This window comes from Vicugna pacos, chromosome 11 (genome assembly GCF_048564905.1).
Source record: "Vicugna pacos chromosome 11, VicPac4, whole genome shotgun sequence".
NCBI lineage: Eukaryota > Metazoa > Chordata > Mammalia > Artiodactyla > Camelidae > Vicugna > Vicugna pacos.
In genome coordinates, this window is record NC_132997.1 from 823,374 (window position 1) to 846,369 (window position 22,996).

The following is a 22,996-nucleotide window of genomic DNA, read 5'->3' on the forward strand; positions in this document are numbered from 1 at the left end:
TCCTGCAATGTGAAGGGTCATCTTCTGCTGTGGCCGTTCTACTCCTGTGAGTGGTGAGGCTCAGAGACTTTGCAGAGTCATGTTTCTTTTTTCCCCCTTGCTGAGTGTAGGCAAAAAATGTTTAAGCCTGAGAAAGTGCTCCATCTGCAGATATGTCTTTAGGGTTTGTATGGTGTAAAAATCTTGAGAGCTTTTTAATCTTTGAGGACAGTCTGTGGGGGGAAACAGCCCGTGAAGCCTGGGTGAGACCTTGAAAATCTGTGCTTCCCTCCGTGACATGGGTGGGGATTTCACCCCCGTTCAGGCAGTGAAGGGCCCAGACCCGTGAGCAGAGTTGACAATCATGAATATTTACGTGTATCCGCTGCTTCATCTTGGATATTAATTTCAAGCTGAGTCAGTTTGTGGCGGCAGCCTCATCCTACGTCAGGAATTTATAGTATCTGCTCTTTGAGGTGAAGATCTGACAGACTTGATTATTTAACAGTCTCGAATTGATATCTCAGATTCCTTTGTCAAAAGCAAAACGGCAGAAATACAGACATCCTTTAATAACAATGTGACGTGAAACGGGTTTAGTCTCTATGCCTCAGTGGCCTTATCTGCGGGTGGAGATGATAACACTGCTTCCCTCAGATGGTGAGGGGGGAGTGAGAAGCACAATGGAGTCCTTTCACGAGATGCTCATGAATGACCGAATTTAGTGCTCTCAGCCTGGTGAGGTCTCAGGGGCAGAGATGTCAGAACAGAGCAGTCCTAGCCGGAGCTCGATCCGCATTGGCAGCTGTTACGATCAGTATCACCACTGTGGGTTTTCAGGTAGTTTTAAGACTTGGTAATATTAATTCATGAATAATGTTAGAAGACTAGACATCTCAGATCCAATTAACATAGTTCTTAAGATTTCCTCTGAGAAATGGATGGTTTCTTCCCCATCTTAAATCTGAGATGAGTCTCTAAAAAAATTCTGTATTCCTCCATCTTTTTGCTTTAATTCTCCATTTCTTAAAAACAAAGTTTTTAAATGGAGTTAATGGGGACTGAACTGAGGGCCTCATTCTTGCTAAGCACATACTCTCCCAAATGAGGTATAATCTCCCTCCTGATTTTTTTTAAAATTTATTTTCTTCGTATTCAGAGGTCAGAGGCCTCTAATTCTTTATCTGGAGACTTGTCCATGAACCAGTAAATCTATAATTAATGGACAAAACTTAGTTTATTTAAAAAATCCATAGAATATTCTGCAATCCACCCAAAAGGAAATGCTGATTGACTTAAAATGTTTCTCCTTTAAGGTGAATTCTCCTTTTTGGTCTATCTTAGTTTATTAACAGGCATCCTCATCATCATAATGACCAAACTCGCTGTGAGTGGACACTTATCTAAGGCTAAAATGCTTTCCTCATGTTTTCCTTCATAGCAGGTGTTTGATTGTAGGTATCATTGTCTCCTTTTTTGCAGCTGAGGGATTGAGAGATGAGCCAGCTTGTCCCAAATCACACGCAGCTGGCGGTGGCTAGCTCGGTGCTGGAATCCAGGCTGCCCAGGATGCATTCTCAATTTCTCCTCTAATCAGCCTCCCGTTGAGTGGTTACCCGAACCCCTGTGAGTCCATAAATGATCGATTTTAGCGATCTCAGCCTGATGAGGCCTTCAAAGGAGAGACACCAGTGAGAATGTGAGATAGAGTGGCATAAATTAAAATTGTACATTTCACAAATGTTTTATTCTCAAGTAATGACTTAAATAGTTTATGTTTTCTTTATTTTAGTGCTATGTAAGCACTAAAAAAAACATTAAAAATGATTATAGTGCAAAATAGGAGTGGGCTTTGAAAGTCCAATCATTGTTAATGATATTGCTTGTTTTTCTCTAGTGGTGCTTATTGACTGAAAAATTTACAAAGACTGAAATGGTTTTATGTAGTCTTAATATGGAAGAAAAGATTGTCAGTGAGTATTGTAAATAAAATCCTGACTCTTTTCTTTCCTGATGATGAATATGTTAGTTGTTTTCATGGCTTAAGTACATTTCGTCATTTGTGAAATTTGAGTAATATCGTTTACCTTGTCTGACTGTGAGAGTTAGACGCCTTGTATACAAAGCACCCAAGAGGTGCTTAATAAAACTGTGCTGTCACAATGACAGATATTTTAGAGGGATCAACTCTGAATACTAAATAGTGTCGCTTATTTCTGATGCATATTCAATATGTATATATATGATATATGTGAATATGCCTTAAACTAACAAGGATTCAGTTTTTTTTTAGTGCAGTATGAAGTTTTAATGAAATCTGTATCATTCTAGTGAGACAGGGACTAGTTAAATTGCCTTAAGCAGACGACCTTGAAGATTATTTACACAGAATGTGTATTGTTACAACTCCGAATTCATGTTGCCGTGTAACCATCCACTCAGACTTTTAAATTCGTGGGATTCTGACCAGAACCATTAAGTTTAGAAAAATCCACATTGATCATTTTCAGGGAATAAGCTTCTCTATTTAGTGATTAAAGAAAATTTTGATTTTTTTTCTGCACTCTTAACAGGTTTTAAAATATAAAATTTTTATTTGAAATGTCACTTTTTTAATAGAGAGAATTAAGTTCATGCTGTTTTAATATGTAAATAAATGTTTTTGTATTTCAACAAACGTGTTATTTCCTGGCTCTTTGAGAAATATTTTGCAAGATACTTAGATTACCTACTGTTGGAAAAATACAGACTTGACTTTTATGAATATTGGCATAGTACAGATCTGTTGGTTTTTTCTACAGTGCAAGACATGAGGCCTAGGAGAGATTTGCTGCTGATTGCCAGGAGGAAAGATCCAAGATCTCAGTCTCCCCTCCTGTTAAATTAAGTAGCTGGACTGAATTCTTTCCTCTTCTAAGATGAGTTTCCATGAGCCTATGTCTTTTTTTTATATTCAGGAGTATTAGCAATATCATATTAAATACTGAATACCCCTCCCTTCCCCCCGAAGCAAAGTGTAGTGTGTGCTAAATAAGCTTTTAGTTATCTGATTCTCCTTTCTCACCCTACAGGCAATTTTTGTGTTGCACCATTCCAGGCAACCTGGAAGGTCTTTTTAGCGATAGGTGGCGCTATTGCACTTTCTAACGGTCTTAATTTTCCTGTTTGTAAAAGAAGGCTTAAACAAATTTATTTTATTTTGATTTCTTTGCTTAATGCTTCAGAATAGCCCAATGTCCATTATGTCTGTCTACCTGGAAAAATTATTCTGCTTATATCTTAGTTTTATTCTGTCATCTCGCTGTGAACATTTTAGACTTGCTGTGCAAAGAATGGCAAAATCGGACTTTTCTTCCAGTGTTAGAAACCAGTGAGCCGGGATTATATAAAACAGCTAGAAGCGGCCTCTGGAGAAACTTAAAGGTAAAAAGTGTGTTGAGTTCACTGAGTATTGACCCTGCCGCTGTGTGTTAATTGGTGGTAGGAGATTTGGTGCATATACGAAGGGGTGAAGTGCTTTGACTTGGGTTTGGGTGCACGCGCTGCCACTGAGCCACGTGAGCCTGAGTCAGTTTCTTCTGAGTTTTCCCCTTGCATGTGATTTGGGGATGCTCGTATCTGCTTTGTAGAATTGTGAGAATTAGTAATTATGTAAAGTGTTTACCACAGTGGGTTTGTCAAGAGGATTCTTAAACTTATAGCTACTGTTTTGTGTGAAGCCATCATTTGAGAGTCTTTGGCAACTACTAAGAAACAGGAAAATAAGAAAAGCTGGTTTTATGATGAAAGATATTTGAGGAGGTTTCATAATTCCTGTACCTATAATTTAGCATCACCAGAGTCAGAACTGTTACACAGTCGCCATGAACCAACGTTAAGCCACAGAATTTTTTGTTACTTCATATATGTTGGGGCCTCAGGGGATCCAAGTTATACACATGTTGTCTCCAGCAGCCAACTGAGAGATGACACAAAAGACAAGGCAGGTGATAAATGTCTTCTTTGTTACTGATGAAGCCACATTCTCCATGAACTTCAGGGCTGTGGGAAAATGCGTGTCATGATACTGTGTCACAGAATTAGAGACTCACCCTGTCCCAGCTTTCTCTGGGCCACAGCGAGCCTTCCCTTGAGAGGACCTGCCCCTTCATGCACAGGGCTGTCCTGCCATGGAGCTGAGCATCCTGGGTGCTTCCAAATGGTGGTCAACACTGGAGGGAAAGGAAGGGTTTCACATGCCCTGCTTGTCTCCCCGGACTCACACATCACTCTGTTAGTGTGACGAGGTCTAGCTGTGGGCCAGAGGTCAGGGGTGTGAAGGGAGAAGTACTTTCTATGGCCCAGAGGAGTGGGAAGAGGCATCCCCTCCTTCAGTTTAAACAGGTGGTGGGATGGAAAAGAAGGGTGCACCCCAAGTGTTTGTAAAAGGAGAAATAAGGATTTTATTTGGGACTTAGTCTAGCCAGGAAACACAGAAGACGATTAGAAAGGAGACTTGTAAACCACTGTATTTTTAAGTTGACATTTGTTGAGAACCAAAAATGTGCTACATTCTTTTCTGAGGGTTTTACAGAAATGAATCGTTCAATCTTCTCAACAAGCGAGTAAGGAAGGTTTGATTGTTATCCCAGGTTTACAGTGTGGAAATTGAGGCACACAGAGGGTAAGTAAGTTTGCCATGGTCACAGAGTTTGTAACTGGCAGAGCTGGTATTTAAACCCTGGCTCTTTGGTTTTGAGGCTCCCAGAGATGGGCTTTGGGTGTTTAGATGTATCTACATCCCTGGATTTCTGTACGTCTGTGCATCAGTTAGCCCAGAAAGGACAGAGAAGGGAGAGTTACACAGGTGCTCAAAGTCGTGTCTCGGCCACTGTCCAAGAAGAGTGCACCGTGATTGACGTTAATTGTTTTCCAGGCAGAAGATCTGTTTGTATAACAGAAATTTAGTCCATTGAGTTAATCTAGAAACCCTTCCTGCTCTGCTTCTGTCCACGCTTGCCATGTGACTGCCCGGGATTTGGCCGTTGAGGAGAAAATGTACTCATGGTTGAACTCTGATATCGCAGGCTGGTTCATAGTTTCACGTCTTCTGTTACATTAAGTTAAGTTTCTGGTTTTCTTGCATCAATGTCTCATGAGTTTGGTTAATGTGAAACCAGTCCATGGGAGCCAGGGGTAATGACGGTATAATTTCTTAGAACGTTGTGGCACTTCTAGCCGTGCAGACCTGACTGGAGGATGTCCGCCTTCCTCACTGATTTCCCGCAAGAAAACGGTCGTCTCCAACCCCCGGATATGAGGCTGGGAGCTCTCTGAGTAGGCCAGTCAGAGTCCAAGTCCAGCAATCAGAAAATGATGAAGTACCTGGAAGTGGGTTTAATAGAAGTAAGGGGCTTCCAGGTAGTCTGATGTGTTGTTCGAATAATTTGGTGAAAAGCTGTCCACTGTCTGTGGTTTAGCTGCTTCTTTGCTGTTGAAAAGTCTGGATTAGATGATGGGATTTTAAAAAGCAGAAAGGAGTGATTTCAGGTGGTACATCCACACCGGGCAGATGTGACTGGTGACCGCCTGTGTGAGGCATATAGAGAATCTTACAAACTTCATAAAACAGTTTTAAAAGCTCTGCCATCTGAGTGCACTTCATATGGGGTCCAGTTCATCACTGGTCGTGCTGTGAGGGCAAGTAACTGATGATGGCAGAAAGAATATGGAGGCATCAAAAAGGTCTCAGTCATGTTCCCTCTTTAAAGGATGGGGCACAGTGTAATATATTTGAGCTGGTTTTTCACTGAACAATTTTTAGTGTTTTCTGGGACTCCCCAGTTCCCCAAGGTTCCATGCAGCTGGGTGTCCCCTAAGTGCAGCTCTGTCAGCGCTTGCCCTGGGGTGACGTGGTGTCACGGGGAGCAGGGCGGTCAGTGTCCCCTGCTCCTCCGAGCTCTGTCTCCTCATCCGCAGTGCCGGGTTTCTCATCCGTGTCTACTTAGCAGGGTTGATGAGAATCACACGTGATGGTTATCAGGTGTGATTTGTGGTTGTCTCTGTGATTGGTATATAGTCAGTATTTGATAGAAACACTAGTTTTTTTATTGTAATTACAGCTCCTCGATTGCAGTGGTTTTTAGTCTTTTTTTTATAACTATATTCTTATTTTAAATATGACCTTATTTCTATTTATTTTTTTGGAGGTACTGGGGACTGAAGCCAGGACATTGTGCATGCTAAGCAGGTGGTCTACAAGTGAGTAACACCCACCCTCCTTGTCTGCACTTAAAAATAAATATTGCAATACACAAAATAGATCTTAAACACCATCATGGGACCTAGTCTCTGTATAGGCAATTGAACACGTATACTATATCAATAAGAATATATGTTGTTTGGACATACATTTGTGAATCTGTTAATGTGCTTAAAGATGATCACAGCTAGTGATAAACACGAGACTTGGATCCAGTACTTCTTAGGGTCTGTTTTGCCATCAAGGAAAATTACATTCTACAGAGAAGGCTAATTGGGTCTCTTTGATATTTGGATGGTTTAGCAGATGATCAAGGCTTTCAAAAGCTGACAGTTTTGTATTTTAAACAAACTACAAAGTTATCTTCTAGAAGTTGTAAGTCCTAAGCTTGTGAAGTGCCCAGTAATCCAGGGGGAATATGTCTGTGTCTGTGTGAATGACTGTGTGTGTGATTTCAGGAAGGTAGAAAAAAGTTCCATATAGACTTCTGATATATTTCTCCTCTACTTTAAGATGTAGGCATATATTTACACAAATAAATTGATATTCTTTTGTCATTTGGCATATTGGTGGGAATAAGTCATTCTCATACTTGTTTCAGAAGGGTTGGGGAGCGTGAGCTTAGAAAATGGGAGGAGAAAGGCAGGGAGGCACTTCACACTTTATGCAGGATATGAGAAACAGTAGCTTTTCTTTTCTCTTTTCTTCTAAAGCAAACTGGCACTGAATTGTAACCTGCTATTACTCAGAATTGCTTTTCTGATCAGATACAAGTGCCTCAGATTTTTCAAGGCAACATGAATGATGAAATGTGTTTTAGCAGTTATCTTTAAAAGTAGTTTTATTTTTCAAGTAAAAGGCTATAGCCTGTTTTTTCTTCCAGCGTTACACGAAGTTCTCATTGATCCAGGTACATGATTTATGTGCTTAGTTTCTGCGGGTTTTTTGTTTTTTTTTTTCAGTGCTTGTTTCATTGTGGTGTGAATGAATGTTTAAAATTTCTGGATTTTGATCTTTAGAACATGCTGATTTATCAGAACTTTTAAAAACCTGATTGTTCTTTCATCCTTGTTTGGTGGGGCACCCTATTGGTTACTGTTGTCTGTTAAAGAGGGAAATTCTTCCTCTAGCCTGCAGATCATTAAGTGAATGGTTTGCAGTGGGCCTTTAAATTTCATTGAGTGCGTTGAACATGATTGTCCAGTGAATTTTGAATTGACTCACATTAATGACTTTGTTTCTTTGGCTTTTGCTCCTCTCCACAAGAGTTTGAATTCTCTGTTGCATTTTGTATACGTGTTCTTCACAGGGGAAGAAATTTTGCATTTTTTACAGAGGTGGGTTTTCGTTACCCCTCTGAATGCATTCTGTAATTGATACAACAAAAATCTGTTATTGCGGTGCTTAATTATTTGATAAACTAGTTTTTGGCTTAATAAGAAACAATGACAGCGTGATAATAAAAAATAGGAAAACCTTCCTTCCTTTGAAGAATAAAAATCAGGTGGTGAGGCTCACCCATGCTTTGTGCCAGACACACTTACTCTCATGTCATTGTGTATCATGATTCGGAGATGCAGTTGCTTCAGGTTTATAGATTTTTCTTTAAACATTTGTGTTGAATTCTTTCTCGAGGCTGATGTATCCTGTTGGGTTTGTTGAAAGTTTAGAAGGGAAACAAATGCGTTTTTTTTGGTTTCCGGAGGTCTGAGTTGCTCATGATAAAAAGCTGAGTGTGGGCTGGGAAACAAAGTGATACTCCCTCTCCTCCCAGATGAAATTGATGAACAATGAAATCAATTAAGTGTATCGGTATTTGACCAATAGAAGTTAGCGAGACCAAACTGGCTAGTTATGCCCAAAGATAGTACTGAATTCACCTGCAGAATTAAGTGCTTTACCAAGAAGCAGCAGCTTAGAGCAATCAGAAAAATCAGTAAAATGATGAGATATAAAATGATTATAATATCTTTTATTTCTGAAACGTTTCTACGTTAAGTTGTGTGGAGCTAAAATTAAGTTTCAAGCACCAGGAATTAAGAATGTGGGTGGTTCTGTATGATCGTTATTCAGGGATGTGCCTAGACCCTGCTAGAGTGGCTGAAGCTGGCAGGAAAAGGCCTAGAGCCAGGATTTGTCATCCTAGGGTGTCCTCCAAAATGGTTCCATGTGGGAGCCCATGATTGGGTTAAGAAATTTTAACAGACACCAGCCTCCTGTCAACTTTAAGAAGAAAAAAATATGCTTAGTAACTGCTTTTCAAACAAGCGCCTGTGCATCCTCACTGCTGTCTCCTTGCCTTAAAAAGCAGAGACAATGCTTTGCTTGCGAAGTTGAGGTTTTAGATAGCCCTCAGCTTATTGCAAAGCAATGACCTAGGCCCTCAGCTATAAACGCTGGGCTTGTGTACAGTTAGATAGTCTATTATCCCCAAAACAAGGACCTAGCTGCTCTGGTGGTCTGCTGTGTAATTGACATATCTAAAGAATATATCTTACTCCCCTCACCCCATGACTTCCCTAAAGATACACTAAGCCTTTGTACTCATGTTGGATTCTACAATCTCTGTCTGATCCCTTCTTTCCCCAGGTTTCTGTTTACTATCAACACTGTAGCTGTTAATGACTTTTTACTTTGATTATACACAATAAATATGGGAGCATTTGAGATGTTCGTGGATTTGGCTCCCTACTCCCTCTCTATTTCTTGACTATTTCCACAGAGTCTTGAGTAATCATTCCGTGTCGGTAAGACTTCTGCCAACCAGAACCCACAGTTCCAGGTGAGAACGATGAAGGCTTTATCTCTCCTACCCGAGGGAGAGAGAGAAGAGAATTGAGATATGCTCCCCTAGTGGTCCCTTCCTGCCCCAGGGACACTACAGTTCACCTGTAGCCTTCTGGCCTCTGCTCAGAGGGCCTCTGTCCCAGGACTGACCGCAGCCTTTTCTTCCTTTGTCAACATTTCCTGTGCCTTTCCGAAGTTGGTCTCTTCTCTACAATTCAACCCTGGCAGATGTGATGGTGGTCAGCGTGCTGGTGGGCAGTCACATGGGGACTTCCAGGAGCCATGCTGTTTCCTCAGTCTCTCATTCAGGGTTACAGAACAGTCGAGCACCGAAGGAAGCCTATTCACGTGAGGTCAACAGAGTATTTCATCACTTTCATTTTATTTTTAAATTTTCAGTGGAGAAATAATTTGTAGCAAACTGTTCCAGGTATTCGGCCGCCTGCTTTCCTCACCACCTTTTCCTTGTTGCCTCTGATGCTTGTTTTAAGAACCAGGTTTCTTCTCTGATCATTTCTAGCAGCTGGGCTTGCTAAAACCTTGATCTGCATTTGAAGCAGAAGGCTTCTTGGTGATGTCAAACTGATTTTCCTATTTCTGAATATTTCGTGAACACTCAGCAACAGTTTCAAGTGAATTTCTCTTGTCCAATTTCGGTTAACACACATTTGCTGATCTCCTGCTTTCATGCTGAGGGCAGTTTCTTCTTCCTGTATTAAAAGTTAGCAATTTGCATTTACTATTTGAAGGTACTGGCCATAGGTTCTTTTTCCTTAACAGTTTTAATACAATTCACCCATTAACATGTGCAGCACTTTTTACTCTATGCCCAGAATTATGCATCTAAGTCAATCTCAGAACATTTTCATCCCCCAACAGGAAGCCCCATATGCACAAGCAGTCATTCCCATTTTCCCCACCCTCCCCCAGCCCCAGGCAGCCATGTTCTCTCTCTATGGATTTGCCTGTGCTGGACATTTAATGTAAATCGAGTCACTTCATGTAAGTGGAAGAGTCTATTGTGACTGACTTCTTTCACACTGAGTAACGTGTTCAATGTTTGACCACGTTGTGGCCTGGGTCAGTACTCTATGCTTTGCTATTGCTGAATAATATTCCACTGTATGGCTGAGACCCTCTGTTTACCCATTCATCACGTGATAGACATTTGGGTTGTTTCTGTTTTTTGACTCTGACTAGTAATGGCGCCGTGAATATTCCTGTAGGAGTTTTTATGTGGACATTTGTTTTCAGTTCTCTTACGTGTGTGCCCAGAGAGCAGAATTGCTGGGTCATTCATAAACCAAATGTTCAACTCTCTGAGGACCTGCCAGGCTGTTTTCTAAAGTGGCCACGCTGTGTTACATCCTCACCAGCAAGGGCTGCGTGCTCCGCTTCCTCTGTGTCCTCATTAGTGCTTGTTACAATTTTTTTTTTATAACCTATTGTAGTGAGTGTGAAGCAGTTTCCCCTAGTGGTTTTGACTTGATTTCCTTTACAGTTAATGATATTGATCACCATTTGATTGTGCTTATTGGCCATTTGTAAATTTTCTTTGAAAAATACATTTTCAGATCCTTTATTCACTTTTTAATTGAGTTTCCTTTTTATTGTTGAGTTCTAGGGTTTTTATTTTATTTGAAGATACAAATTCCTAATCAGATAAATGATTCTAAAAAGTTTTCTCCTGTCTATTGTTTTTTCACTTTCTGGATGGTGTCCTTTGAAGCAAAGTTTTACATTTTGATGAACTCCAATTTATCTCTGTTTTCTTTGTTCCTTTTGCTTTTGGGGTATTATATAAAATCTGAGGTATTTTATTTAAACTTTTATATATAAAATAACTTAATTCTTAGGACCCATTCTAGCAGACAGGTCCTGTTTTTGTCCCCAGTCTATGGATAAGAGACTGTGATGCAGAAAATTTCACTGACATATCAGTGTCACAGCTCAGTGACAGGGAGCTCAGACCCTCATGTTTGTCCCCAGCATCTGTGCTCTTCACCACCATGCTCCACTTCTTCTTGGAATCGTTATTGAAAAAGTCTTTCCTTTTTTGATTTCTTGTTAGTTTGTTTTCTCATTGGGGACCTCATCACCTCATTTTCCTTTCGGATATCAGTGTAGGTTTATTTTAGGTCTCATGTAGGCAGAAGCATTGCTGACATTTAACTTCTTTATTACTCACTCTCCAGTGATGATTGTTGCTAATTGACTTAATCAAGTCATCCTTAAGTCTTTCCTGCTCATGACACTAAAAACAGAGTCATGACTTACAGAATGCTCAAAGAAAAAAGTTCTTGAGTGATTTTATTTTTCTAACCAATCAAATAAAAACCACGGTGTTGACACAGATTACAAGCTTTCCAGAATAGGGTCATTGTCTTCCTTGGGTTTCATTTGTTTGGTTACAGTGTCTGGATAGTGCCATGCTGTCCAGCAGTTTTGTTAGGATATGGTGCTCATAAATCATTGTAAGGACAGAATTTTGACAACAGACTGTGTTGTTCATTTCACGAGGGAAAAGATCATATAGAAATACTGCTCAGATCCATTTTAAAATTAAGCTTGGAATTTTGAGAAGAGTTCAAGAAAACATACACAGCTCTTTTTCCCAAATTTTAGATCTGTCTTTGATACATTATGTTTACATAGCAGAGTAACTTATCAACTAGATTTGACAAGAGGAGTGTATTATTGATTATTTGTTTTAGTTGAAATATTCTAACTTTCATAAAGTAATCAGTGCCCATAAATGAACAAATATGTTTGTATTATTTTGCAACATAGGACCAGACTTCCTATGTTTCTATATAATATATATGACTGTGTATTTTAATCTGTCTGTCAGTGTTTTCATAGTTTTTCAGCAATGTTGTAACTTTAGAATTCTTCTGAGAAAATCACCCGCGATTCTAGTGCAGTTTGTACAGTGCATCCTGTCTTTTGCATGGGATTCCACTGTCCCCTCAGTGAGGACTTTCCTCTCCTATTGAGTTAGTAGCAGAGTTAAAGGAACTGTGATTTCTAGGCCTTCGCTTTCCATGTGTTTGCCTTTGGCTGTCAATCACGATTTTCCCTTTCTTGAGTTTTCATTGTTCCATTAGAATTTTTTAAAATAACTATTAATATGTTGCATCGGTCTCCCTAGAAACTTGATTTGTTTGTGCTTTTCAGTTTTCAATTTATGAAACGTGTAAATGCTCTCTTGTTTTTAAGTAGTACTTTTTCACTAGATATTTGTTTATCTCTTAATAGTTAAAATATTTTTTCCCAATGAATGAATCGGTGTGCATGTTTTAAAAGATACCTTACTTTTTATTGTTCTTATTGTAACAGTTATATTCATTTTAGAGAATTTAGAAAATAAGGATAAGCACAATAATAACTTAAAAATGGCATCTAACCTCACCTGGAGATACTGTTGTAAGGTTTGAAATTGAGAATTACAAGTCCTCTCAACTTGTTCTTCTTTTTCAAGTATATTTTGGTTACTGAAACCCTAGAATTCCCATATGAATTGTAGCAGAACTAGACAGTTTCTGCAGTGGAGCCCGCTGGGATTGTGATCGAAACCACGTTGTATGTATGAATCGCTCTGGGGAGCATTGCCATCCCAAGAGCGCTGTCTTCTGATCCATGAATGTGCGTGGTGTCTCTCTGTCCAGGTATTTAGGTCTTCTTTAATTTTTTTCAACAATGTTTTGAGTTTACAGAGCATTATTTTACTTTATTTTTCTTTGCCTTTATACTGAGGACAAGTGTGCAAGGTACCGGGATCAGAAGTGTATTTCAGCCCCGTGACTTGCTGCCACGATGAACGCTGCACTCTTGCTTGGCCCTCTGTAAAATCTTGCACAAAATAGGACATCAGTAACTCTCTCGAATGAATGATAATATGATTGTTGATTGATGTTTGAGGGTCCTTGTGATGATGTCTTTTTCCCAGCCTTTCCCCTCTTCTGAACTATGCCCTTTCTCTTCCTTTCCTCCAGCCTGGTTTTCAGCCTGCCTGTGGCATTGATTTTCCCTCCCTGAAGATTCTTCCTTTCACTGGTTCAGGATAATGTTACATATGGGCTGTAGAAACATGCTAGATGACAAGAAAGAGCAAGTCCATTTCATGCTAGCATTTTTAGATTGTGTTATTCTTTTTTCGATTGAAATTAAATCAGGCTGACCCCCTGAGCCCTCCCATGAGCTCTTTCCGCCTTCCTACAAGTGATACTGCTCTTGTTGCTGCATGTTCCCTGCCCCAGCCTTGGTTTTGGAGTTGAGTAAGTCACCATCAGTGAAGCCCTCTCTTTAAAAGTTGAAGAGAATATTTGCTCCTTCTCTCTCATTGGGGACTTGGATGAAATGAGTTACCAGATAAAGAATGGGCCCCACCTCATTCTGAACCCGCTCTTTCCGTTCTTTTCTCCAGGGGAAAAGAGTACAATTCAACAGTATAAAGATTGATTGTGAGCTAATGAGATAGACAAGACAACCGATCATTTATTAAATATCCTTTCATGCTAGAAACAAATGTATTATACACACAAACAGCACACAAAGTACGGTAGTACCGTGGTTACAAACGTGGGTCCGAGTTCGAGTCCTGCTCTGGAGTGACCAGTCCTGGGGGATGGAGAAATGGTAGGTCGGCTTAGCCTCTCCAGGACTGGTTTTCTGTCCTGCAGAGACGGGGCTCACTAGGCGTCCCCCCCCGTAGAGGTGCTGTGGGGTGTAAATGATGCGCGTGGGCAGCCCGAGCACAGCTGCTCGTTCCTCGTAAGTGTAGGATCGCATAGCTTTTGCTGTGACGGCTTTATGACCGCCCCGTGTAGACTCTCAGTGCTCCGAAGGGATGTCTTGTGGTTTGGAGATGGGATTCTCACTTCTGTAAATGCCCAAGGATAGTGTTATTGGGCCCCGCTGATTTGAATCTCTTCTTTAGAAAATACATAATGTAGATATATTTTTCAAGCATACGTGCTTATTTTCTTTTACTATTTAAAATTCTACCCTCTCATCTCTTGGTGTGACTTTTCATGGAATCCAGGAAACAGCCCTAAGCTACCTGCCTCTTCACACTTCTCCGTGGTGGTTTCCTTCCCTGACTAGAAGAGGCTTTTGCATAGGAAATTTTATTTGTTCCCTTTTCTTGGAGACTCTCTGTCTGTCTGCCCATCTCTCACCTCTCAATCTGTCCATTTATCGACCCACTGATTCTTCTGACATGTTCCAAAACGCGTTTCAGGCAGCTTACAGAAGAACAGATACCAAATAAACAGGTGAGAAAATGAGGTCAAGTTCATACAGTGAAGCTAGGAGGCGAGTCTTTATGACGGTTGTAGGCGTGAGACACACGCCTCTTCCCTGTGACTTACAAGATGGACAGCAAGAGTGTGCCTAAGGCTCCCAGCAGACACAGGGAAACAGGGTTTGTGGGAGATGCTCATTGACCGTGAAATAAAGAAGTGGCTGAGCTACTTAGGCTTAGAAGAATATTTTGAATGTCTTCCAAAATCAGAGTATTGCATCTTTTCTTTTGTGAGAGTTCTACATATAGTTGGCTACATTCTATACCTGGAAGTTTCTCCAAAACTGCTTCCCACGTGATTCCCATGGCTCGGGAATGGGGTGGTTCTGCTCATTGACGGGTGTTGGCCAGAAACAGAAAATGAGAGCCTCAAAGGAGCCTGGGATTTGTCAGTTATGTTTTGTCACTGCTGTAGAGTTCAAAAAATGCTTTCACAGTTTCTCTCCATCTGAGGCAGCAGCGTGCTCTCTTCCCAGCATCAGGAGCTCAGGGCCACGGGATGGTGGTGGCTGACTGCACTGCCGTCAAGACAGCTGAGCTAGTCACTGCAGGTGTGGTTCTTTTACATACGGCATTTCATGTTCTTTACTAGAATTTTTCAACAGGAAGTTAATTAACTGAGTTAATTAACATTAAATAAATATGATCTTTGTTGAAAAGACATTTATAGGCAGAATATAAGCTGTGTAGACTTTAAAAACCATTTCATTACTGAAATTTCATTTGGGAAGATACACAGTTTATCTTATATATGCCTCTCTTAAAGTAACAAAGAAACCAGACAGGAAAGGCAGAGGATGGTTTCTGTTCTTCCTCTCGGCTTGCAGCTGCCCTCACGCCCAGTAGCATCAATCCAGACACCAGCACTGACACTGGCCGTGCTCAGAACTACCTCAGCCCTGAAGACACTGCTGACAAATAGAAGGGGGCAGCGCCCTGTTAGAGCTGGTGCTGTCACTCTGTGGGTCCTTATGTAACTGTGTGGTGTTAATCAGGATCGCCCGTTGTACATTGTGTGACGCTGCTGTCTTGTCTCCTACTTACTTGTTTCTCTAAGTATTCATGTATTATTCTCCAATGCGTGGTACTACACACCTGAAAATGCTTTTTTCAGATGAAAAAGAATGTGCATTTAAAATAATAAGTCTGAAAAAGGGGGCAAAGTTGCTATCCTGGTCCCACTATTCAAAGATAATAATTAACACGTTAACGTCTTTTTTCTGTTATTTTCTTCAGTGTGTATCACCTCTGTCATAAAAAACCAGAGAGCACTCTGTGCCTGTTTAATGTGTGGACACCTCCATTTTCCATTTGGCTTATTATATGTTTTTCTACAATATTCTATCTCCAATGGAATGATTTTTGATGACCAGTATAGCATTCTGTCTTGTGGAGTCATCGTCCATTTTACTTCGGACTTAAATAAACTTTTAAATTCCAAGTATAATTAACTGAAATACTAAAAAGAGAACTGTGGTGGTACAGGAAGGCCCCTACCTCCCTTCCCCTTATTTCCTGAGAGTAAAAGCTGTTGAAAATTTGGTATATATATTTCATGACCCTTATGCCTATGACATACATATATACACACATATGAGAATTCTATATATACGTGTGTGTATATATGCTTTATTTAAAAATGAGACCATACTATATGTTTTTCTGCTGCTCGCTTTATTCACTCAGGTGTATATCATACACGTCCTCCCACTCCAGACTCACCCAGTCCTTTCAGAAAGAGTGGAGGGGTCTCCTGATTTGCGGGTGTGGTCTCTTTCCCACGCACACCTTTGGTGGGAGAATGCTGTGGACAAGGCCCTGGACCACGGCGAAACGCTGGCTCCCTCAGTGCTCTCAGGTCGCTGTGATTTACCGCATCATTGTCTTGATGGTGGACACTTAAGTTTTCTCCATTTTCCACTGTCAGAAAGGATGTTTGACTGGCATCCTTCTTGTACAGACATTCCTATGATTTTGTATGTGTATTCCTTTAGTTAAGGCTTCTGGAAATTTAGTCCCTGGATGTGACATTTACATTCATCACAGACTCCTTTCAAGTGACTCTAGAAATTCCTTCTCCAGTGGGGGATGAAAAGATGTACAATTACTTATGTAACCAATTCTCTATTGCTGGATATGATTTCACTTCAGTTTTTCTTCCCACCATTGTAAACAGTGCTGTGTAAATGCCCTGATGGGTACATCTTTTTGGACTGAATTTTTTTTTCCTAAAGGAAACAATTCCTAGAAGTGGTGTTGAGTCAGTGTGTACGTAAGTTTTTCAGAGTTTACATATCCATTGACATGTCGTCCTCCGAAAATGTCACTCATGGTTTGTTCTCCCACAAATGGACACTAGCTAGAATATGTATTAAAAATATTTGCCAATATGATGAGCAAAAGTGCTTTTTCATTGTTTTAGTTTGCATTTGATGACCAATGAGGTATTGAGCATTTTTTACTCATTAGCCTTTTGACTTTTTTAAAATTAATGATACCTTTTTTTCCATTGCACACATTTAAGTGAAGGAGCTTCTTGTTGCTTTGTGACAGCTCTCTGTATGTTATGAACATTAACCCCTTGTCTTCATCAACATGTATCACAGAGCTTTTTCTTATCATTTCTTGCCTTTCATTTTGTTCAGGAGGTTTTTTATTTTGGTTGTGTCTCAAAATATTCATATGATAGTAAATGTCTTCCTTATGGGTTTTATCTTTGACATTATTCTTAGAAATAATTTCTTATAATGGAATAAATTTCTTCTGTAGGTTTTTTTTAATCTCTAACATGGAGATGATAATAGTACTTGTTAATGTAAGGGTAAGTTGAGTTGATAAGAGCAAAGTGTTGTATTTGCTGTTATTAGTACTTTTTAATATTTATATCACTGTCTGTAATTTATCTTCTGCTCCTTATGACAGGAATAGGATTTATTCTTTCCAGGTGATTCTCTGATTGTCCCAGGACAATTATTGAAGTCATACTTTTCTCTTTGATTTCAAATCCCACCTGTACAAAATACTTATGTACACTAGAGTCTCTTTTTGAGCTCATGGTTCCTTTCTGTCAATCTGCCTTTCTTACTCCAGCACCATATGTTATATATTGTAAAAATTTATTTAATAATTGGCAGTCTGAATTTTTTTTGATTATTTTATTCCATCCTAAATTTTCTTGTCTAGAATTATGACTTTATTATTCCTGAAGAATTCCAAAATATTTTGTTCAAGTTAAAAAAAAATCAGAATGGTGTTTTCATGGGAATTTTTAGTAAGTTTTGAATTATTCTAATGAGAACTTACATCTTTACAAAACTGCCTTCCTCCATGCAATTTGTTGATGTCTCTACATTCACACCTCTTACTTTACCCCTCAGTAGAATCCTGAAGTTTCTCCATTTAGAACATGGCCATTATTTTTGAATTTATTCCAGATTATTGTTTATGTTTTTGTCAATTTTGTGAGAATTTTTTGCTATTATATTTTTAAATGCTTAAATCTGACATTTAGAAAGGAAGATTAGATTTGTAAATACTCACTTTGTAACTTGTCATTTAAAATTGTAAGTATTAAGTACTTGTTCCAGAATCCTTTCTTTTTTGTTTTTAAAAATTTGTGTCCAAGGTTCTCAAAATGGTCTTAGCTAAGTGGTATAGGTGGGGAGACAAATGGAGAGAGGTTGTGAGGCTCATGTACAAACTGTGAGCAGTTTCATGGCTACCTTTAGGCTGGAGAAGCCACAGAAGAGACCAGATTAGACCAGGGATGGCTTTGTATGCACTTGAAAGCCAGCTTTCCTGCCTGTATGGTGAAGCCTGGTGGGCGTGGCAGGTAGATGATCAAGGTCTGATCAAGGTCATTGGCTGCACAGAGCGCTGTGTCTGTGAGAACTGGTGACCATTGCCATGGGAAATGCTTGGTGCCAGGAACACTGCAGAGGAGCTGGGGAGCCTGTGTGTTAAGGATTTTCCAGTCCTGGGAGTGGGAAGCTCAGACTGCATTCAGATCTGAGTTTGAATTAATCCTCTTTAGTTTACTGGTCCTCTGACTTTTGTCAAGTTATACATCCTGTTTGAACTCCTGTCTCTCAAAACAGGAGAATTACGGCCTGCTGCTAGAGTGTTTGATCAGGGTAAATGATTTGTGTCTATAAGATGCCACGTACAGTCACAAGCTCAGTAAGAATTGGGCTGTCACTTCTTCTTCTGCAACTCAGTGCTCGATAAGTCATCAGGGGAAAGCGAGTCCCTAATTTATATGTGGTGCAAGGAAGAACAAAACTAATGTCTTGCCTTTCCCTGGCAGTATTCTTACTTCTTTGCTTCATGTACCTCTTTCCTCCTTTACTCTTCTCTTTCACCTCCTCCACCAAGTTCCTGAGAATCTCTCAGAACACCAGATCCAAATTACTTTAAATGTTGGCTCATCCCCATGAAATGACAGTGACAAAAAAAGCTGTACACATCCCAGACTTGATTGTATTTGATTTACACACACACACGTACACACACACACACACACACACACATCAGGCTACCTCCCATTTGCTGAGGGAGAAGGACCACTTTTTCTGAGTTTTCATTTACTGAGCGTGAGAGCAAAGTCTCTTGAGCAGAATTTCGCCTGGCTTCGTGCATGGTTTTTTAAATTGGATTTCTGCTTTGTGTCCATAGAAATATTCTCCCCTTAGAAGAGAGGAAGTGGAGACATAGATATTCTGCTGAGATATTGGTGTCATCATATTTGAGTTTTAAGGGACTTAAGACAGCATAGAGTCGTAACTTTTTATGGGTGAGAATCCATGATGGTGTAACTTGGACAAGAACCTGGGTCTCCTGCCATCGTGTCCACGCGGGTGAAGAGGCAACTGGTTGGGGGATGGCAGGGATCCTTCTTGCTTGAGTTCCAGGGTCTTGTTAGTTTTCATTGCTCAGCTGCCTTTAGTTTATGTTCATGTGCCCTCTCATGGAAAGGTCACTCTGTACTGATAGACTGAGTTTCTAATCAGCAAAAAGCTCTGGACCCACTCATATTTTCCAGAGTTTTTCTTCTGACCTGCTGACACTTTATATAAATGAGACCTAACAAACCACTGGATATAAAATCCTTATTGTTATTGTTTTCCCTCAAGTTCCATAGGAATGGGGTGCTGTCTCAGGCTGTCTAAGGCTAGATCTGAACAAATATAGGGTGATAGGCTGTGCTGCTGGACCCTCCCCAGTCGAATTGGTTTTCCACCTTAGTTTTTAGAATGAGGCAGATGAGTTCAAATCTTGTCTTTACCAGTTATTAGCTTTGTGACCTTGGAGAAGTAACTTTACTTTTTTGAGTTCCAATTTTCTTTATCTGTAAATAAGTTCTGTATTTATTTTATGGTTTTTGTTTTAGAATTGATGAGCTAATTCCCTCATTTATACCTAAAGTACTTATCGCGTGGTTGTATGATGGTTCCTTGGTAGTTGATTACTAAGGCACTCGGCAGTGAGAAAGGGGGTGGGGCCCCCTGGATCAAAGAGCTTATATTCCACGATATGGTTGTAAAAGACTGGATTGCAGTGGATTTTTAGTAAATGTCCATTCCTTTCCTAATCCCCATTGATTGTGTATATATCTTTATACTAATTTACGAACAATTTGTTTTTGTAATTTAAATCTTTGTAGTATTTAAAGAATGTAACTATAACAAAAATACGTGAAATAAAATGATTTGACTATTAATTTCCTTTCAATAGGCAAAACAAAATAAAATAGAAAAGAAAAGAAAAAGTATTGAAGGAGTAGAAATAATTTTATTTCCGTGGAATTAACTCCCTATATTATATTTTTCCGTTGTGTTGTTAAACAGCATATAAAATTGACAGGTTGTGACTTCAGTGTTGATAGCTAGGTGAGTAAACTTTCTTTTTGTGGTTGTCTTTGATGAATTATTTGCACTAGATCATAAATGATGTACATGTTACATATTGGAAACAAGGAAACAGTGGATAAATACTACCTCCAATGCACTCATTTTGTTACCGAGTCCAAACTCGTTCTGCTTGCCACATGACAGGCCAATAAACTGGGAGATGAGGAGTTGGAGCAAGGAATAGTGACTTTACTTGCAACGCTGGCAGACCCAGAAAATGGCAGACTGATATCCTCGAGATCCATCTTCCCCAAGACAGAATTCAATCTCCTTTTATAATAAAAAGGGGCTGGGTTGTGGTTGATTGTTGCATACTTCTTGCTGCATGAATTGTTTGTCCTCTGAATCCGCTGTTCTTGCAGGTGTCCATGTGGATCAAATCATGGTGCCCCTATAAAACCTCCAAAAAAACAAAGGTTATTCTCTATTTTGCAACATGCCATCTCTACAGAAGTGCAGATGAGCTAACATTTTTAAAGATCAGGGCCAGGAGAATAGGCTTTCCTGTAGATTTCAGGCTAAAGGCAACTTTCTTTTACAAATGGTGCAGATCTACCAAGTCTGAGGCTAGAAAACAGGGCACAGGTTTAAAGCCAAAGGAATAGATCAAACATAGGGTCAAAATTGTTCTTTTTTATTACAATTCCCTTTTCAGCTTCATAGATAATTTTAGTAAGAAACATGAGCAATTTTGTATTTTTGCTTCTTAATAACCGATAAGTGGGCCAACAATATTTTTGTGAGCAGGGATGCTGTGCGGGCCCTGGTGTGACAGCAAACTCTTGTTGGGGTGGCCAACCCTGCAACATGTCTGATGCCCCGTGAGTGTTGGTGAGGGTCCCCCTAGACAGGGGCTCTCTTCAGGAACCAGCATATGGGCATTGTCCTCTGGAGACTTCTTTTTCGGCTGCAGGAAATTTTTTCAGATACTGTGATTGAAAAATCACTCCAGCTGGGGATAGTTAGGGGAAAAAGGAAAAGGAAAAGTGTTTGAGTAGAGTAGAAGAGTAGGACATAAGATCACGGATCCTGAGTACTTGGCAGCGGGACCTCGGGAGAGAGGGGAGCACAGGTGGTGAGGGGCCTGGCTCCGGAACCAGCTCCTGTACCTGTCCCCGCGCCCAAGCCATATAGGTTTTAATTGACCTGGGCCACCTCTCTGGGCTGGATGTCACCCTGGGCAGAACCTTGAGAATCGAAGGTAAGGGGTGGGCAGCACTCACCTAGGGGGTCACTGAGGACTTCGTTCAAGTCCACAGTGCCTTTCTGGTCATGTGTCTTCACTTGTCCTTTATCTCAGGATCTGAGGAGGAGGAACAAGGAACTCAGGGAAGGATCCAGGAAGATATCCGACTGTGTTAAGAGAGGACAGAAAATGTGAAACGGGGAGTGAGGACACTTGCAGCAAAGTAAAATGACTTCACAACTATTACTTCAGAGCTGCAGGTGTAAGAGAGCCTAAGCCTGTCTCAGAGTGCAGAGGACAAGCAGAAAGGAATGGCAAAATTTCCACTGACAATTGAAATTTTGTTAAATAGCCTTATACTGTTGTTTGCATCACTTGAATGAATGCAGGCATATTTCTTTGGACAATTACAAGTTCACTCAAACCCACCAGCCCCTCTTGCCCCCATCAGGGATGGGCTTTCTCAAGCACAGTGCCCCTCCTGCTTGGGTGGAAAACGCTGCGTGTCCTCGCCTGGGGCCGGGCTGCTGCAGGGCACTGAGTCCCCGAGGCACGGCCTGTGATACACGACTGGAACATCTCTGCTCTTGACTGGGGGCCTCCGTTTCCCCTGCAGTGTAAGAATGCCGGTGACTGAGTTAGAAGCATGCTTCCAAGCTGTCCGTGTCCTCGGCATCCAGAAGCGGAGCCTGGAAGCTTCCGAGTTTCTCCAGGATGCGGTCTACTTTCACCTTCGGCAGGTGAGTGCATGTCCTTACACAAGTGGAGGAATTACTGCACTTTTCCTGGAAATTTCTCACCACTAGTCCATCTGATTTATCTGTGCTAGGATTCAGTATGGCCTGCTAAAGAATCTGGAGTGAGATCATGAAACCCTGATGAAGAGGATTATTTATTTCATTTCTCTATATGATAGTCTTTTACTTTTAAAATTCAGAATGATTCTTTCAGGAAATTTTGGTGGGGTTGGAGAATCAACTTTGCTGTTAACATCTTTGCTACCTGTTGCTTTATGCCTCTCACCTGTCTTCTGTCACTTGTGAGGCAGTTTCATTTGTGATTCTGCCCGGGTTGTTCATGTTATAAAATATAAATTCTATAAAAGTACAGTCTCTTTTACTCCGAAGACATTCCACAAATACTCCTTTAATCTGGGTGTGGTTTTAAGAAGACAGAATCATTAGAACATATAATTGCAAGTTGCTAGTGCAAAATCCCCAAATCAATAGTCTAGCTAAACATCTAAAATCTTTCTAATCTACCTTGGATTTGTATGGATAAGTGAAGCAGTTTGCTAAGAACACAAGACCAGGTTTAGAATACAGGCTGGTGTAGCTCAGCAGGTCCTCCCAAGCTGATGCTCTGCCAGAGGGTGGGGCCGAGGGAAAAGGGGGTGTCCTGCCCTCCCTGAGCTGACAATTTTATAGCAAAGACCTTCAGCAGGTGAAGAAATTGGGGTTTCTTCTAAGAACAGTGAGTTTGAAAAGAGTCCCAAAAGCACGGGAGTGGCACAATCCCATTTGTCTCAAGTAGGGGAGAGTGGCTGTGGGGCCACTTGGGAGACTCGTGAGTCCAGGTGCGCAGTGTTG

At 40.5% G+C, this 22,996-nt stretch overlaps 2 protein-coding genes across 9 annotated transcripts in view; both read left to right on the top strand.

The window, feature by feature from the left end:
- Window positions 1–22,996, top strand: part of LOC140699576 (trafficking protein particle complex subunit 9-like) — a 325,083-nt gene that overhangs the window by 226,074 nt on the left and 76,013 nt on the right. The window lies entirely within an intron of this gene.
- LOC140699572 (trafficking protein particle complex subunit 9-like) overlaps window positions 1–22,996 on the top strand; it is a 59,641-nt gene that overhangs the window by 9,802 nt on the left and 26,843 nt on the right. For 3 of the 8 annotated variants that reach the window (XM_072972230.1, XM_072972229.1, XM_072972231.1), the window contains exon 2: window positions 22,024–22,147. In XM_072972230.1, the coding sequence (XP_072828331.1) occupies window positions 22,024–22,147 (124 nt within the window). Of the gene's footprint in view, window positions 1–6,167; window positions 6,220–21,521; window positions 21,710–22,023; window positions 22,148–22,236; window positions 22,491–22,996 lie in introns of those variants that run through there. The other 5 variants (XR_012077769.1, XR_012077766.1, XM_072972228.1 and 2 more) reach the window with 5 other exon arrangements.